Here is a 19,412-nt window from a genome sequence, read left to right on the forward strand (position 1 = left end):
AAGTTGGGAATCCTTACAGACTAAGCACAGAAGTGACAGTTTTGGAGAGAAAATGATCAGCCTGTCAATATAACACAAGCCAGGACTGGAACGGAGGGTGAGGAACAGGGTTAGCCATGCAAAGCATGTCAGCAAGATCTCTGACAAAGTTGTCACCGGGTCACTTTGCTGCTTGATTTCACCACTGAAGTGCTTCACCCACAGTCACCGGTTTGCGGTGCACGCAGCTGAGCCGGGCTTTCGGCTGCCTCCCTACCGCCAAGCGGTGCTGAACACAGCACGGAGCTGCAGCTGCCCAGGTGTCGGACCCTACACTGGAACAAGAGATGCAAGAAAAGAAAAGAGAAAAAGCCACTGGTCACAGATGGTATCAATGGAGAGAAGAATTAACAGGGGCAAGGATCAGCCCGTCTAATATTCTCCCCAACCTTCTCACTGCAAACACCAAAGCATGGAGGAGAGATAAGGCCAGAGGGTGCTGCTGTGACCCTATGCCTAACCTGCAGCCCCTAGGATATACCAAATTAGTCCAAACTAGCATGCATTCCCATCATACCTTTAAGCAAGTATGATTCAACCTGAAGCCCACCTCAAGAAAAGGACAGAAACACTACTGATACAGGGACGGTCTGCAGGGAATAGATCAGAAGCTCACCAGAAAACACGAGCACCCTCCAGTTGCACAAGGTGCCCAGGTGATTCGGGGAACGCCTTTGAGACCATTTTCCCCATGGCAGTAACTACAGTAAGCTCCGAGGGCCAGTTACACAAGTCCTGCGTGACCTGCCACATTTACTTAAGATGCTATTAGCATGCCTAAATTAGATTTTCAGTCTGAAACCAATTATATTTATTTGATTTCGTGCCAGTATCTCTGGCTAATTTAAAGGGCACTGCAGCTATGCAGCGTTAATTCTACGCGATGGAAAGCAGGCTCAAACATCTCATTTCCAAACACAGCAATATTACTGGAGAAGGTTTATCCTTCCCTTTTAATCACTGTCAGCGGCCTTTATGGTATATGCAGCAATGTAAATATCACGCTGGCTGTCATCAGGTATTACCAAGGCTCGAAACACAGCCCTGGTACAGTAGCCAAGCCAGTGTTCTCCTTTCTTGCCTCCCAACCTTTATCTCTGAACTCTGTCTCAACTGTAATTGTCAACTGTAGAGGATATTTTATTTGGCCGGGATTCCACTAAACAGAACAATCTGTCTAAGTACAGTGCAGATGTTTGATAGTACAGTGGTTATTTTAGGTAAATAAGCTTTTAAGTATCTGATATGCCCTCTCTTGAAGGCTATTATCCTTTCTTTTCAGGGAATAGCTTGATCTAATAAGTCTTTTCTGCGTCTGTTGGTGCGTTCAGCACACAAGATTAGCCCACCGGTTAAAAATTACATTCTTTAACCACGAGTAATGAGAACCATCCTGAGCCTTAGGATCTGGACAAATAACTATGCTCAGGCTGCTAGTCCATCAGCCTCTCAGCTGTTCAAATAAAGATTTGCATCGGTGAGTCGTTCAACAGGAAAAGAGTTCATGCTCAAGACACTTTTTCCAGTGAAGTACAGTTTGCTGGAAGTCAATACCAAGGTATTTCTTAGCTGTTAAGGCCAAGTTATTTATTAGACAGCACTTGGCATCCTCAATGACAACTTTTACTTCAGTGAAGGGATGGAACTTGCGGCCTCGGCTTTCAGCTTGCTTGGTGCACTGCCTGGCAAGGCGAGAGACAGAAAGAGGTACACAAAGAAGCGGCCTAGGAGGTGAAGTTCTTACAGGTGAGGACTTATAACACGTAAAGTTTCCAAAGGACTCAGTTTCCACTGGAAGATCTTAAGGAATCACAAATCGGAGACATTTGTAGTCAAGGCATTTACGGTTTGGAGACAGCACGAACACCAAGCTGCAGCTCTCCCGTGCCTTCTCTGGGAAGTGTCCTTGCAGATACAGCCTGGATGTAAAGCAAGCAGCCTAAGAAAAACACTGAGCTATAGACGCTTGCTATAAAAGAGAAGGCATTGTTCCTTCCCACTGTCACAGGGAATCCATTAAGCATCTGTTTCATACAGCGATGACAGGGTCACACGGAGGTTTGAGTGTTTAATAGAACGTGTGCCTGTAATTCCCCCATGCGCCATTTCAAACACAAGCATTCATTAATTTGGTATAGGGATTATACGATTTGGCATCAGCAATAGCAGGGAACTGGACTCCGTGACCCTGGAAGTCCTTTCTAGCTCTGCATCTCTGCAAAATAAGTGACAGTAGCTTTCCATTTGTGTTCCGAAAATTGACATAATGAAATCCATCCCTGGGGATTTTGCAGGAAAGGTGTTTACTCCGCGACAAGAAGCATCTCCTTTATGAGTTTTTAAGCCATCAAGATAACCTAATATTGTGTTGTCTGCCTGAAGCTGGAGATGGCCTGAAATGCCTGACTGCGGTTTCAGCTGCCCCATTTACCTCAACAGGTATCAGCCCTGAGCACGGCCAGCTAATTTTCCTCAGGAAAATATTCTTTAAGTGTTCTCATCCCACAGCTATTAACTTGCTCTTTTACTTTTCAAATGCTGTCATTTTCTACTAATCTCAGAGCAGTTTTCAAAGCTTCCTTTTCAGAGAGCTGGAACAAACCCTGGATCCCAAGAAAATGGACTTACAATCCCCTGAAGATCAAAAATGAGCAAAAGCCTAACTTAAACCAAATCAAAAATGAAAATGCACAACCTGTCCAACAGTAACGATGGAGCTTGCACCCAATGTTTAGGAAAACGTCGCTTTTGCAGAACATATGTTGAATTGCCACAAGATGCAATAATCTCACGCCCTGACACAGCATGTCAATACAATTCCATGTTCACCACTACTTTTTTAGAACATTTTCCTATTTGACAACACTCTCCCCTCTAATGAACTGCAAAATTTGTCAGTTAACCCTGCTCTAAGAGGAAAGGCAACTTAAATTCTTCCACCCAATAATCTAGCAGAGGATACCACAGGACAAGCCACATGCTCAGAAGACTCAGAGGGGTACTCAAGGTCAGAATTTCACCCCGCAGTTTTAACTTAATTAACAATTCTGTGAATGGATGAAAAGGAAACAGAGCAACCTCCCACACAGCTTTATTAATAGCAAGGTGCTAGCAGTAAAAAGAGTAAAGTTTGTGCTTAAATTACCATTCATGACTATAAAGCGGTAAAATTTTGGCAAAACCCAAGGAGAATTTACTACAGTAAGAGATGATCACTGAAGTATTTCAACTCTCACTATTCTTTAACTGCTGCTCGTACCTTTTCTCTCCAGGATGGATTTGCATAGGCTCATTTCCTGCCTGAAGGAAATATCCATTTGGGAGAATGCTATAAAGTCCGTTTAGCATGAAACAGTGAAATGAAACAAAACAAGAAATTTAGAAATTTTTCTCTCCCCCGCCCACAACTCACTAGCTCTCAAGACAAAACGGATGGGGCAGAAAATTGAATTTGGCCAGAAACTAAAGCCTTATTCAGAAGAGCTTTTCTGTATTTCCTAACAAAAGTATTTTAATTTGACTGAGTTATAAGAGTTTGAGTGTTGTTTCACAAGCCTGCAGTACAAGCTGTATAAAACTTTAATGGATGTGTGGAGGGAAGATTCAGCTAATTTGACGATTTGGTGAGAAAGTGAATCAGTGCTGTCGATTTACTCTGTACTTCATTCGCAGATGGGATTTGGGAAGCCTTTAAGACTTGAAAACAGCTGTTCCCTGTAGACTTTCCAGTGTGCAGAACCAAAGAGGTCTAAGAAATCCTTGCAAGGTGTGGCATACTCTGGTTTGGTGGAGGTTGATACATAATGAAATATTTTTTTTCCAGGGTGGAATTTCTCTTAATTGCAAGAAAATTCTGTGTGCAGTGACACATCAGGAAGCAACAATCTTCAAGAACCTTGGGGGAGTGGTGAAAGAAAGGACTTGGAAAGAAAAAAGTTGCTGATATTGTAGCTATTGAGTAGGGCTGAAAAGTAATATTCGATTTTTCCTTTTTTCACTTGGATCACTACAAATCCCTGCCTGCTTGTACTACGTGACAGGACCACATAATCTGGTGAAAAACAAGGATTACGCAGGCTGTGATGATGAACGTGAGAACCCCGTGCATGAGCAGTGTTTCAAGGCAAACAAAGCACCCAGACAACCTACGGGATCAAACTTACGGTTGGCAGAATCCCACACTAAGGCCAGTCTCTTCATTTGTATTCGTGCACGAGAGGAACACGAGAAATACTAAAGCGGCATCATGGACCTAGTCAGGTACCCGTAACCCTGCTGTCATTTAGCTGTATTTACACTATTTGCTACAGTGATCTTGTCTTACTCAGACAAGTTTGATTTTGTTCTGAGTACGGCTCCCTTCATTAGCATATGCACTATTTTGCACATCAGAGGTACCTCATCTCCTCTCATACACCAGGAGCGATGACCTTCTGGTAAAGAGCCTGGACCGCCCGTCAGCCAGGGACCTAACCCTGCCTGCGAGACTTTCCTGCATGACTGCCAGGAAGATAGACGGAGTTTGATGGTTTTTTAGAAATGTCAAGGCTGAACTCCCTTAGATGAAGCCACAGGAAACTGCAGCAACTTTGAGAACCAGGTTCTTCCTATCTGCATCTCAGTTGTTTGATTCTGAAGGGAACGCAGGGTAATAGGCTAAACTCATCTGGAAAGTCCCAGGATCCTGATATTTCAAAGATTTTGCAATGCCAAATTCCACTGCTCCAACAGCTATTCTTCTACACCCACAAAGCTCTCAAGCCTGTCTCTCCCTATTACAAAAGTTTAATAACACCAAGTTTACAAGCACTCCATTAGCATGTCCACAGCTAAATTTACTACTACAGAGATTTACGATGGATATTGTGCATTTTAGGGGAAGTCTTCCAAGAAAATTTGACCAAAATACATTTTTTTTTGCAACTGGCTAACACAATTAGCAGTAAGAACCAGTGTTATTGCCCATCATTTTAAACAGCTCCAACTTTTATTATAAAATTACATCTCTAGACACTGAATTGGTGGGCAAGCTGCTAACACTCAGAAACAAAATAGATGCTGCCAAGTTTAAATAGACAAATGTTCTGGGGAAGAGCTGATTCTCTCCAAGATATCATCAGTTGCAGAAGGAACCACCCTCCTGGGCATGCATTTGTCAGCCAGCATATACACCCCTCAGGTGTGCTCAGGAGCACAGCACATCCAAATTTCCCAGCGCTAAGATATTTGCATTAAATTGAAACTATCTAAATGGTATTCTTGAGAAATGAAAGTGTTAAACATTAATCAGTCCAGGAACCTAGCACTACTAGAAGCAGCTACCACATAGAAACCAACCACGGGAAAGTGTGAACTACTTCCACATGAAACACCCCATATGTTTGTTTGGTTTTTTTTAATACCCCAGAATAACTGAAAGCAGCAAGGAACCATCTCTGCCCTCCCCTCAAATCAGCAGGAGAAGCAGCCACGCCGCTTCGATAACAACGATGTATTCTTCCCAGCCAGCCTCTTTCACCACCGCTTGCCTTTGTATGTCCTCAGCCTGCTTCCCTGTGCATTTTATCCCCCTTCCCATCAGAGAGCAAACAACAGAAACACTAAACAAAGATACACGCACAACTAAACACCTTTTGCTTTCACTTCCCAAGACGTGAAGATCAATTCAATTTATCCCTGTTCTAGTAGGGTGATGGTATCAAAGGTCTTAAAGAAGTGAGACGTGCCAAGTATTCAAGGAAGGGTCGCCTGGATGCGGGAGTAACCTGGCTATTCAGTCTCGCTCAGGAATACACAAGATATATTTGCCTATGTCCAAGCAGCTGAGAAACTGCAGTACTGAGCATCACACACTTCAGTGCCCAAGCAGACCCAGTACTACGAATGACCGCTAACATTTTTTTTTTTTTAACAGATCTACATTTGCCCAAAGATAATTTTATATAAGCTCTAACATAAAACAACAAAAAGGCTTTTCTACCAACTTTAAGTGGAAAAAGTTCACAAATGAGCACACAAAGCAAGTCTTCAAACAAACTAACCAGCCTGAATACTGGGAATATGCTGTAGGAATCAATTTTGTTTAGCCAGGCTGGGGGGAGGAGTGGGAATCCGCGAGGAAATGCTAAAACAAAACATATGGCATCAAGACTGAAGTCTAAACACTCAATTTAGTTCTCAAGCAGTTATATTTTATAGAGTGTAACATTTTTCTTGAATGGGTTTTAAGTAGTTAAGCGTATGAAACTGGCTGCAGCTAGCACATAAGACTCACAGGTAAAAATCAACACCACGCTTCAAAAAAGAAACCTACAAAGTTATCATCGGACAAGAGCCTCCCCTTCCCGCCTGGTTTTTATGTCCAAAGACATCGATGGTACCTGGTGAGTACTTACAGGCTGCTCTTTTTCAATGGCACTGCTTCTTCAGTACATGAGATAACTACCCAAGCACAAGATGGATGACCACAGACGTTTTGATAAAGTTTGGGGAAGCAGAAATCTTAATTCTAAGAAGTTCCTCTATACCTGCAAAAGAAAGTTTCTCCCACACAGGCATATATACACTCACATGCAGAGCTTGGGAAGAACGTAGCTAGAAATCTGAATATTCAACTGCAAAAGATCAATGTGTTCACAAGCCAAAGCCCAACTCAAAAGCTACGTGGAGTCATTAAAAAAACCTAATCATTCAGTAAATGGTGACTTCAATTTTGAATTTAAGCTTGATTTCTGAGGGGAGAAGGAACTCCCACCACATCTGTTCACGCAGCCTGCGTTGTCCTCATTGCTACGAAGGAATCTGTCAGCAGAGAAAGGGCACAGGAACAGAGCAAGGGAGCAATCCCTCCGCTAATTTATCTTCTGTTTCTGGCACAGACTGTTCACAGCAAAGAAGATGCTCCTAAATCAAACAGCCAGCGTCAGCACAGCTCTCATCTTTCCAAAAAAGTAGCAAAATGAGAATGACCCAGTTCCAATCAACTTCACTACCGCTACCACCATTTCCAACAGGAACTGTGAGATCCGAGGGAACCCGCGTTTGCGAGTATCTGATCAGCACAAGCAGCATGAGGTCGAATTTTTTTTTTTCAGGCTTCAAAAAGAAGACTGCCGTGATTTATATGCAATCCACGCTTGGAAGACCACCTTCACAACCACCAGCACAGACTACATTTTTCTTTTTAGATGAAAATGTAGATGGTCTCCAGAGGCGGTATTCACCTGCAAAGACTATCACTACTCTGGGGGTACGTTTCATAGAAATGCTTTATAAATTGCTGCTCCTACCCCACCTTCATTTTATCTTTTTTTGAAATGAAAGTCGGGTTCTGATCCTGAGCAAGGTTCCTTAATTCAGTGGAACAGAAGTTATTTAACCTAGGGAGGCTACTCAGCAGTCACTAACACTAACCAAGCATAATAAATGCAGGCATTAATCCATACCTTTATAATGGCATGAGTCATTTCCAGTGCTGAGTAATCCTTTTTTTACTATTAGCCAGAACAGGAGGGCAGTTTTACAGGAGAAGTTCTCTTTGCAGGTAGAAAACTTGCTCTTTCGATTCCTGCACCAAAACGGTATGGAGCCATCCATGTCAAATGAGAGCCGCATACGGCTATTTTCAAGCAAAACCAGCACAAATTAAGGAATTTGATTACACATGGATTTCCTTTATTCTGATGTGGAAAAATAGCTGAGCTGGTAATCTACTGAATATCAGACTCTAAGTGTAAAGAGCAATGTTTTTCATCAGGGAACACGTTAAATCCTTTAAAAGCACCGGTGCAAGGTTCATCTCTTTCCACACCAGGACATCTCTTTGTTCCCTGCTGAAAGACTTTTACAGCTCAACAGAAGTAAAGAGAGCTCAAAAAAAACCAAAAAAACCCTTGAGGTTTACAGGAGACATGAAGCAGGAGGGAGGCAAGGCAGTCCAGCTCAGTTAACACAGTGACATTTTGTCCCACAAATCATATACGTGCTAGGAAACTTGCGTCACATCTCCATCCAGGACACTGGCAGACACACCAATGTTTGAAATGAGTAAGGGGGGGGGGGATGGGAAAGTTAAAAAGAGAAACCATATGTTTGCAATATACACATTTCAGTGTACACTCCATCACACGCCAGAATGCCAACGCAATCATTCAGTGAGCAGGCAACGTCCAGAAACTCGGTTTACAGAGGGACAGGGAAAAGATACAGAAGAAATTAAATACTTCTTTCCTGATATTTCACCGCATTCTGTCAGCTAATGTGAGACAACAACACATCTCTGTGCTCCTCCTAATACTTTGAGGCTGCAGGATGTGCGTCTCCAGCAGCAAGTTCTCCTAAGAGCAGAAGTGCATTCACGTTCCCTTTTGTTCCCATACCACTCTGCTCCCCGGCTACAAACAGGCAGATTGTCCGTTTGCTCCTATCGTTGGATACTCAAGCTCAAATCCTTGCTTTGTGCTACCACAGCACCCCTTCGCAGGCTCCCAAAAGGGGAAAAAAAAAAAAAAAAAAAAAAAAAAAACATTTCCTACACACACATGCAGTTCCCTTTCCCCGGGAAATGGGTGGCATGTTCTCCCCCTTCGTCCCCACACCTTTATCTCCTGCTCCTCAAAGAGGCTGAACATCATCCTCCCCAGGGTGCATCTTCCAAAGGAGCTTTAAAGGGTTGATCTATAAGATTACACCTTCCCTCTTTACCAGGAGTTTGTCTCCTTCCCAAAGCCCTGCTGCTCCCACCGAGCGAAGGAAGAGGACAAAGCCTGATCCCACAGAGCAACAGGGATTTCCAGAAGGATTTCCCCCCCTCCACAGCTTTAGTTCCTTCCTACTTTTAAACAATGCCAAGAATTTAATCTCTTAAAACAGCATTTTCACAAACTCTCCCACCCTCCTTAACAGAAAACAAGTCTCCCCATGAGGCAGAGATGGAAGGCCTGGGCACGATAGCGCTACGTCATTTATAAACTTCAAATAAAAGCACTCCACAAAGATTACTCTAAAAATTAACGTCCTTCCTAAAAGCCTTTGGCCAGGAGCCTGCCCTGCCGCCTCCTGCTTTCTTTCATGCCTCCGGAGAGCAGACAGGAGGCACTGACCGTGGAGTCACCTGTGGCACCACCTCAGATGTGTCACACACTCACCCTAGAGCAATATATCCCTCAAACACACACCCCAGCAAAATGGTTGAGACAGCCAATAAATCAGTACAGCGGGAGGCCTTTGGTAACTGTGCGGCTTAAAGTCAAAAGAGAGTGAGAGGGAGGGGGGGGAAAGAAAAATCATTTAATGGAGAGAGCAAGGGCTAGGGCCTCGAGCTGTGAGGACAATGAATGAAAATTCACAGCAGCAGCAAAAACCCAGGATAAAAGGCTCGCTCGGCAGCACTACAAAACCCTCCGTCCTCTGCATGGACCAAAGCAACACGGGGCTTCGAAACTGCCAAGAGAGGAGTCGTTCCCCCAAGACGAACGGGGGTGCCCCAGGAGGAGAGAGCCCACGTAAGCCGTGGAGTTTGCTCCCACACGCCCAGCACATGCGAATCCGCAGGGTGACGGGCAGATGGAAGAGCCCCCACTCGCGGACCCCATCCCGCCCTGTCCCCGCTGACCCGGGCATGGGGACGCCCCCACCCCCCACGCAGAAGAGGGGGGCAGAGACCCCTGCCAGGGGGGTGCCCCCCCCCCACGACCGCCCCAAGGCTCTGCCGGGGGTGGGCCAGACCCACGCCCCCCCCCCCCCCCGGGTCCCGCACACGCGTGAGGAGGGGGAGCAGCCCCCCCCCCCCCCCCCCCCCGCACCCAGGGAGAGGCTGCAGAAGTGGACCCCCAGGCCCTCCTTGAACACGCACAGCCCACGGGGGGGGAGGGGGACACGGGACACGGACACGCGGCCCCACGGACACCCCCCCTTGGAGTGAGGGGAGGGCAGACCCCCACACCCCCCCCAGTAAAGGGTTCTCCCAGACCCCCACACCCCTGCGCGGCGAGCAGACCCCCCTCACACCTCCCCACGCACACATCGCTGGGGGGGCACCCACTCCTTGCCGGGTGGGGGGGGGGGGGGGGCGGTGACAGGACCCCCCTCAGCTGAGCGGGGACAACCCCCGCCACTTCCCTCAGGGGAGACACCCCCCCTCAGCGAGGGGCCACCCCACACACCCCCTCCCCGGTGCGCACAGACACCGGGCGGGGGCCAAGCGTCCCCGTCCCGCCCCGCCGCCGCTCACCGATGACCTCCTGCAGCTCGTAGTCATCCTTGTTGATGGACCAGGGCAACGCGCTGGGGTCCTCGGCCATGGCCGCGCCGCCGCCCGCCCGCCCGCCGCGCCGCGAGGGGGAGCGCCACGCAGGAGCGAAGGAGCGGAGAGGCGCTGCGCTGCCCCGAGCGGCCCGGCTGCCCCGACCCCCAGCCGAGCCCCTCGCCGGCAGCGGCTGCCGCGACCCCGCCGCTGCCTCCGCCGCCGCCCGCCGCTACCGCCGGCCAAACTTTGCCTGCTCCCTCCACCTGCCCATGCCCAGAGCGCCCTGACGTCACCCGCACACGCCGCCGCGCGTTACGCCCCGCCCACCACAGCGGGGCGCCGCCCGACGCCATCTTGAGCGTGGCGCCCCTTCGCCGCCGCCGCCGCCACGTCAGCCCACCGCGGTTCATTCGGCTGCCGACACCGCCCTCGGGGAACGGGCCGCTACGGCGGGCTGCCGAGAGCGGACAGCGGAGGGGGAGTCCTTGAGGAAGGGAAAGGGAAGGGCGGGGATGCCACACACAAGATGGCGGCTGCCCACATCTTCCCCTCCCTCAGGCAAGAGGCGGGAGGGGCTGCTGGTTTAAGGCGCACTGCGGGCTGCGATTGGCTGCCAGCTGCCGAATCCGCAGCTCCCGTTGGCGGAGAGGCTGTCAATCGCGTCTTGTCCTTCGCCAGGGTCCCTTGGTCAGCGGGGCCTCTGGTCGGGGCCGGGAGCGAAGGGCCGGGAGCGGCGGGGAGGGGCGGCCGGGCCGCGGCTGGGGCCCGGGCCTGCCGAGAGGGCGAGTGAGAGCCAAAGGTGGTGGCAGCTGGCCGGAGCGGCAGCCCTGTGGTGTCTCCCTGGTGTGCCAGACACATTGGAACCCACCGGACGGAAGGACAGAAAGCGATGGCGGGGCCTTGCCCAGATGGGGTCAAAGAGGGCCAAGCCGCTGTCCCCCATCTCCATCTCCCCACCAGCCGCGGCCCTGCCGTGAGCAGGTGGGGAGCCCGGCCCAGGCGCTTTGGGGATCCACATTCCTTGTTTAAAAATAGGTCCTGGGGTTGCGATGGGTATGGAGGGATCAGGAGGTCTGGTTTTCTCCTCGCCGCCTCCAAGGACGAGCAATGCTCCGGGTTCCCAGCTGCCCGGACACTGCAATTTCGACACTTATGGTTATGTCCAACACCCTTACCCTACAGTTCATGGCCCACAAGTCCGTAGCTGGAGCTTTGTTGGTACGGATGCGTTCAGAAGTACATCTGGTGGTCAGTGGGGAAAAAACAATCGGATTACAAGAGTGAGGAATATGAGGCTAACTGGTACCACGAACCCACGAAGGCTGCTGTCTATATATTTGGTTTAAAGTGTTCGCAGTTTCGGGATTTGTTTTTTTCCCGACGTAAAATACATAAAAAGGTGCATCTCTCGCTATTGCCAGGCGCGATAGTAACCATCAGGAGACCTGATGGGGAATTTCTGTATCAGGATTCATTCTTCCTTGCCGGTCACTGTTCTTGTAGCTTGATGTCAGGCACTACTGTGAGTCAAAGAACATCAGTTACACATATTTTTAGCTTATTAGGACAAATTCCTGAGATGCCTCTGATGAACCAGGCTTTGTAGAGGGCTGCTGCACCCTGCCAAATGCACGGTCTGACTCCGGTATTTTCACTTGTGCTACCTAATGCAGGACGCTAACTCCTTCCTTCTGCTCTTTTCTTGCCCACAGTCCCATCTGGCTTGCTGTTGTGCAGGCACTCAACAACGATGGTCTTTGTCCATGAGGCAGAGCTTCTAACTGAAAAGCTGTTTGTTTTTCCTACTTGTCTGTGTTAAACATTCCTCCGCTGAGCGATTTTTAATATTTGCTAAATATGCTTTAATTACTGCTCAGAACGGCCTCTGTGATCTTCTAACCATGTTATAAAAGGAGTTTATACAGCAATTAAAAACAGGTTTTACCCCAGAGCATGCACTCAGGTGGCCAGTGTCATATTTCTGATAGCTAACAGCATGTTAAGAATGGATCTGAGCCAGGCATCAGCAACAAAAAGAGACTTATGTATGCTTAATTTTACCACAGTGTTTTTAAAGTCAGAACCATATTTTGAATTCTCTTATTTTGGGCCAAAAATCCACCCCCTGAAGGCAATGCTAAAACTCTATTGATTTAGATCAATGGGGCAGGATTAGGCCCACAATAAGCCTTGTTCGTTAAGAATTAGCACAGGCTTTGATCGAAATTAAAATTTAAAATGTGCACTGCCAAGACCACCAGTGGCCACATGAACATACACAAATGAATGCTGTATTTTAGTTTTCCAGCTCTGCAGTGAAAAAGGCATTTCCACGTTTTTAACCCACAATCTCTCATTTTAACCCAAAATTTTAACCCAAAATTTCTCATCCCACAAATTTTGTATTATTTTTTAAATGAACTCAGCATTTTGGGTCCCTCAAAAGTGAGGCGTTGCTGTTGCACTCATTCATTCAGCAGCTTGTTTCAATGCGAGTCCAATGGGGGATGAAAAACGGGAGCTGGCTTCCACTAAGATCTTAATCCTTAGCCCACTTCAGATCTCCAGGCAGCACCTTCCCCTGTTTCATCGTTAATATTCTGCTCATCCTGCTTTTCCTGATTTGCTTTATTTTGTCTGTCTCATGTAGGTTGTAAGCTCTTCAGGGCAGAGGCAATGTCCCTGTTTATAAAAGAGCCTGTGAAGTGGTGCTGCTGAATCAAGTGGTTTGTTGTAATAACAAGAAATTTTAGCAGAAATCTGAAGTGGAAAAGCAGTTTCCTGGTGTATTCACCTCCGCTCTGGATCAGGCTTTAGGGGAGACCGAGAAGTGGAAAAACTCGGGGCGTCTTTCAGGTAGGAAGGCTGCAGTTCGAAAAAAAGTCTCCGAGCTGCGTTTCCCGTATTTTTTTGACTTCCAGTAAAACACCATGGTGATTAGAGCAGGCAGTGCCCTCCTCCTGCTGGTTCTGCTGCAGCGTAAAGGCTTTCTTCTGCCACCTGCATTTCACTGATGTCCCCGGGGCTCACGTCCCCCAGCAACTGGCTGGGAGCCTTTGCACAACAGGCACACAACGCGTGCATTCGCGCAAAATGCTCTCCTTCTCGTAAGGCGCATCGTTTCCTGCCTTTGTGAGCCAATTACTTATTGCTTCCATGAAAGTTACTGGCACTATCCAGCTCTTCACCTTTTCTTTTCCCCATTCATGTAATATTGGCTATCGAAAAACAGATGTTTAATGCATAGATTGGTGATTCTAATACTCGGCGCACAGACGTTACTAGCTTTATACCTGTAAGGGATCCTTGGCGGTTGATGTACTTGATCATCACAAGTGTGAACGTAAACTAACTTCATTTACACTTGGGTTGTAGAAAACTAGTCTAAACTCTAGTTTGCTTATCGAGGCACTGCAGATTTCATCTTGTAGATTCTCAGATATATCATTTATAGTCATGTAGACTCTCAGATACATCATTTTCTTCTTGTTACAGTTATAGTCAAAGCTGCTCTTTCAGAACAGCCATGCAGAGGCCTTTGCGGGCACAGTTCAGTAGCGTGTGGGGCCACGGCATTTGTCGCCGTGTTTCTAGTTAAAGGCTTTTTAAGGCATCATAAACCGCTGTTTGGAAGTGACTGTGCGTTAGCTACCATGATTCTTGCAAACAATAGCAGTTACTGTGCTCATTGCGCTGCTTGGTACGGGCATGGTTTGCTAAAGCGAGGGGCAGCCCAACAATGCCCGCCTTAGTGCGTTCAGAGTAGGGCAAGCGCGCGTCGGCAAGCAGAACGCCTGACCTTGCTTCGCTACAAAATTTGCCCGCTGTTCTTTCTTCGTGGAAACGCTTCCAGGTTTATTGAAGGGACCTTACTCTATCAAACAGCAGCTGATTATTTAACGAACTACAAAGCAGTTTCCGCTCCAGCCAACAAAGGCAGGCACCACCGCACTTTATCTCCGGGGTTTCTCCTGGCAGCTTTGCTTTGAGCTTTGAGAAATAAGGCAAGGACCATGCAGTGGAGGAAGGAGCAGCGATGTAAAGCCCTCCAGCTGGAGCAAGTTTTTAATAACAGTTGTTTTCACAACACAAGCCAAATGCCAGTCTAAACCACACCGGCAGGTTTTCCTCAGTGATCCTGTGTACTACCGTGTATCCCCGCCCCGTCATTGAGTGCAGTGCGCGAAGTCATTTTAAATTCACCTTTGAGGTCACTTTGAAGTCAAGTAGCTGAAGGCCCGGTTTTAACAGGTGAATTCTGGTTCTCACAGTGTGTTTACTGAAACCAGCTTTTGCTCTGCAAACGCACTGCTTATCCCATCACCACTGCCTCTCAACAGAAACGCTCCGCTGTCCGCTTACGTCCTCCACCGAAAATATCCCCCAGATTTTAAGCTCCAGGAAACAAGCGAAGCGCTTGTGACCAAGACAAGTTTTTCCTTCTTACTCTTTTCTTCTAAATTCGTGGGGTTTTAGTATACAAATTGAAAGCCAGTCAACCCTCTCTGTAACCAATTATAGCTTTGCTGCCTCCTTCAAATCTAATATAAAATCGATGCTAGGTTTAAGAAATAATTATAACGAGATCTTCATTACCACATACCTGAACCCGTTTAATAATCAGCTCTTGCTCTCCTCTGGTTTACAATAATGCTTTCTCCATACTGCTTTGTCTTTACACAAGCTAGTGAAAGACACTTCACATGCCCGTACCTCTTTTCACCCTGGGAATGTCACAGCTTCTAAGGACAGAAAGGTTTTCCCACTGGCCTTTTCTGTGGAGGGTAAATCTCCATCATAAAACATTTTCTAAGCAGCCGAGCAGGACGGGGGGGTTGAGAATGTGTTTCAGAGCTTTTCCCCTCGCCGTTGAAAGTGCAAAATAAGCCCGATGCGAGCACCCAGACCCCGACGGAGAAGCGGGTACACCTGGCCTGGCTCCTCTTTTGCGGTTCATGAAGGGTGGCCAAGGGCTGTTGGTTCTATTACGTAAAGCTTTGTGTGCGTATGTAAGATCATTTCGGACATTTTATTATTCAACAACACTCTTTTAGAGTAATACTCAGTCCGGACATAACTCCTGACAGAAATCAGCTTAGCAATGCCAGAGAAGATCCCATCCGTGCCACTTGCTGTTGCAGCAGAGACGTCCCGAGCGTCCCTGGGTACTGAAATCTCCTCCTGAGGGCTGGCCGCGGCAGGACTGGACACAGAAAGCAGCTTTTGGAGACACTGCTGCTCTCAGGTGATACAGCATGGATATTCTGTCAGCTGGGAGCGCTTGGACCCGATTGACAGCTGGCAAACTTTGAAGAAATAAAATAAAACATCTTTTGTGAGATTACAATGAAGCAAGATGAATTCTCTTAAAAGGCAGTGAGAGGAGAAACTCTAGGAAGAGAAAGATAGGGTTGAATAAGATTTCATTCTCTTCTTGCCGCCTGGGAATAAGCTTTGTGAGGGAATATTGTTCTTATCCTTACAAACGGCCAATATCTTCTCGAACCCAGCTAAGCTGAGGCCGGGCAAGGTTTGTGGTTCCCATTAGCAGATTCTGATGACATGCGTTTACAATAATAGTCTAATAGTTCAGTGTAACAGTGACTCATAGCTGATTACTATGGCGATAGGAATGTAAATAGATCGCATTTGAAAAAAAAAAATCTATTTGGATAGTTCACATCCTTTCCTTCCTACTCATGAATTCCTGTGTCATTGACTGCTGGCTGCTAAAAATAGGATCCCTTTTGTGTATCTAAAGTAAAGGAAAACCTAGAATCAGAGAGACAGTAGGAGGACACCAAGGTCCTTACGTACAGAGCCTTCAGGAAATATTTGTATTGAAAGCCCTCTGAGAGTGCAGGAATGTTTTCAAAAGATGGGAACAATCTCAGTCTAAGAAGATATTTTGCAGGAAGAAGAGTTACTGAATCGCACCAGCTCCCAGCTGTGATATTTTGCACCGTGGGGATGGCAAGATTCATCTCTTTCTCAGATAGAGGACCAAGCTGCAGTTTCATCATGCAGAAGCCGTCCCATATCAGCAGCAGGAGAGGAAGCTTCAGGGAACAGCCCCGGAGCAGCCCTCTGGGCTGATGAGGAGCCAGAGAGGAGCCACAAGCGAAGGAGACACACTGGGAGTCACCCGTCGTACAAATCTCTTAAGGACAGCAGCAGGAAAGGGGAGCTGGGAAGACATAAGCAAGGTATCTGCGAGTTAAATGGATTCCCGCCACCCCCCCCTTGAAAGAAAAAAAAAAACCCGCATGGCACCTCAGAAACAAACCGCTGAAGTGTGAAATCATGCGGCAGGGAAAGCTGTCACAGAGAATCAGAAATTGATTTAATAGAGAAAAATTGACTGCTGCATAATTAGTGCAGATTGCTAGCTGAGAGAGGGAGATCCGCGGCTCCTAAGGGCTTTGCTGCGGGCACCGGCTGGCGAAAGGTGCGGAAAGCAAAATTTCATAGTTGGTAGTTCTACGTGTACTGAATGCTTCCTCTTCCATACCGAACAATTAAAATCGATGACAGGATGCTAGGTAACAAAAGAAAATGACTGATCAATATGCATGTCTTGGAGCTGAAGAAAAACCCGTCTGCCGAGAGCAGCATGCTGATGAGGCGAGATTTCTGAGAGCTCAGAGAGAAAATCTTAAAAGCTTCCACTCCCGATGCGCGCTAAAACAATGCGGCTAAGCAGATGCCAGACGCCGTGCTAGGAGAGGCTAAGTCACCAAGGAGGCGAAAGAATAACTGTTAGCAAAACCAGGGAATATTCATTTTTAGACTAAATAGAGTAAAAAAACGTGATGCTTCTCTTCTTTGCTTTTCTTTCTAAAGATCTCAAAAGCCCTTTGCTTTAGTGGAGAATGATGTTCTTTGCATGCCCATGTGAGGTTTTAGAGATGCTGAGACACTGACATTTTAAGGCCGATGTCATTTAGGCCTCCGCTCAAAGCACTTTAAATCTCATTTCCACGTATATTGCAGTTGGGGCTGTCTGCCAAGCGCTGCCAAAAATCAAACACTAAATCTTCCGCCATTCAGTAGTTTTACATCAGCCACTCGGATTCCTGAACGCTTTTGAAAACGTTGCTGTGAAGCAGTCCCCCGTGGCTGCGGCAGGACGGGGGCTGGCACGTGGACCTTCAGGTTTGCTCACCCAGTTTTCCCCTCCCGAACGGCGTTTTTTGGTTCTGAGGCAACAGATCGCAAACTGGCACGCAAGCAGTTAAGCACCTTAGGACTTGCGGCTCTTACATTTAGTTCTGCTGACACGAACAGAAGGCGAACATAGCTGAAGATTTGAGCCAGAAAAATGCTGCAAAAACTTTGTAAAAGTTCACTTCATCGTAACCCCCACATTTGCCTGAGCGTATTTCCCGTGAGTCCGTCCTGTTCCTAACTTTAGCACCCTAAACAGGGGATAAGACCTGGTTCATCACCTCGTGAGTCTGATTTCATTCACAGACTGGACAAGATTCACGGCGTTGAGCCCGCACGTTCTCACTGGGCTTGGAGCAAGGCTTCTCCTCCTCCTCCTCCCACCGTCTCGCCTGCCGCCTCCTCCGCAGAGCCCTCCAGCTCCCTCGCCGCAGGTGAAGCGAGCCGGCAGGACCCGCTGACGCTTTCCCCCGCCGGCTGGCACCCAGCCTGGCACGCTGCTTTGCTCTTGCCCCGCGTGAATGCGCGGTAGGGCCGTACAAAATCTGTCCGGTGCGGGGAGAGTCTGGATGCTCGGCTGTTGAAACCCTGGCACGTTCCTCCCAGCGCCTCCGTGCTTCCAGCCATCCGCCACCTGCCTCCTCACCCTGGGGGGCTCCGCGTTCGCTGGGAAGGGGAGGCTTGGAAGCGCAGCACGGAGCGACCGTGCTGTCCCCAGGCTCAGCCCCAGCCACCGCGCTCGGCTGTCCCCGCTCCGCAGGGCAGCGGGAAGGCGGGCGTGAAACAGGGGGAGGGAAAAATGTTCCAAGCAACCTTTTGTAAAGAGCCGTAGTGAAGTGTTTCGCAGACGCAGACCGTGTTCGTTCCCTCCTTCCAGTCCAGTCCCACCAAAGCCCAACCTAGGCAAGCCTAAAACTGGGGAAACTGGAATCGAGGCCCCTTGGTGCGGCTGATGAAACCTTCACGCTCCGAACCGAAGGGATGCGTCCCACGCGGCACGGGGCAGCAGCTCAGAGCTGCTGTGCACCGCGCCGTGCCTCTGCGGAATTCGTCTTGCCCAGCCGAGCGAGAAGGAACGTCTGTCCGGCGGGCACGGGCCGCCCCGACCTCGGCCGCGGCACGGGCAGCTTTGTCAGCAGAAACGGGAGGCGGGAGAGGTGCGTTGCTAAGCCGGGCTTTGCTACAGGGACAGAAACGCGTTGTTTGTAAATCAGACTTTGGAACAGCTTAACACTTAAATACACCTTCAATTAATTAAACCTTTGCAGAGCAGCCCAGCCCCAGAGCGGATCCAACAATATCCATTCTCCTGACTGCCCAAAATATGCATTTTTTTGCTACAAAATAAACAAGTTTTCCAGGCGGGGCTTGATAGTGCTTATCGAGAGGTTGTGTCGGGTTCAAAGTCATCCCAAAACCCTGGTGGGGATCAGCTGAACCAAAGATGGCTGTAACATCACCTAGAGAAAATTACCATTAGAGAAATATTTGTATGCAGCGCGTGTCTTGTTGTCTGGTAAAACCCCAATCGGTCTGACACAGGTGCTTTTTAATAAGCTCTATTCCCCTGTTTTCCAGTAATCTGAACCTTGTAGGGTTTGTTTCTTTTTATTGCCTTATTAAAATATGTTTCCAGGATGCACAAGCAACATTTCCCCAGCCATTTTTATGCACAATTACATTTTCTTCCCTATGCTAATTTTTTTCCAGTAAACGTGCCCTCTGGACCAAGCAGCGCCTCAGTCATGCTAAAGCAACGCTTTTCACGTCAGCGTAACGAAGAACAGAATTTGATCCATCATGGGGCAATATTTCCTCTCTCACCCTCCACCTCTGAAGCTTAGAGCATTCTGCAGCGGTTACCGAATTTCACCAGGTAAACGCTGTCCTCCGGTAAATGAGGAAATAGAACCATAGAATCGTTCAGGTTGGAAAAGACCCTTAAGATCATCGAGTCCAA

At 47.9% G+C, this 19,412-nt stretch overlaps 1 protein-coding gene across 1 annotated transcript in view; it reads right to left on the reverse strand.

The window, feature by feature from the left end:
• The window catches only part of OXSR1 (oxidative stress responsive kinase 1), a 94,180-nt gene extending 83,678 nt beyond the window's left edge, over positions 1-10,502 (reverse strand). Inside the window, exon 1 of the mRNA XM_082313218.1 lies at positions 10,271-10,502. Within this exon, the coding sequence (XP_082169344.1) occupies positions 10,271-10,340 (70 nt within the window). The 5' untranslated portion in view covers positions 10,341-10,502. The remainder of the gene's footprint in view (positions 1-10,270) is intronic.
• Positions 10,503-19,412: the final 8,910 nt, after the last annotated feature.

This window comes from Platalea leucorodia (assembly GCF_965183815.1).
Source record: "Platalea leucorodia genome assembly, chromosome: 1".
In the NCBI taxonomy this organism is placed as follows: domain Eukaryota; kingdom Metazoa; phylum Chordata; class Aves; order Pelecaniformes; family Threskiornithidae; genus Platalea; species Platalea leucorodia.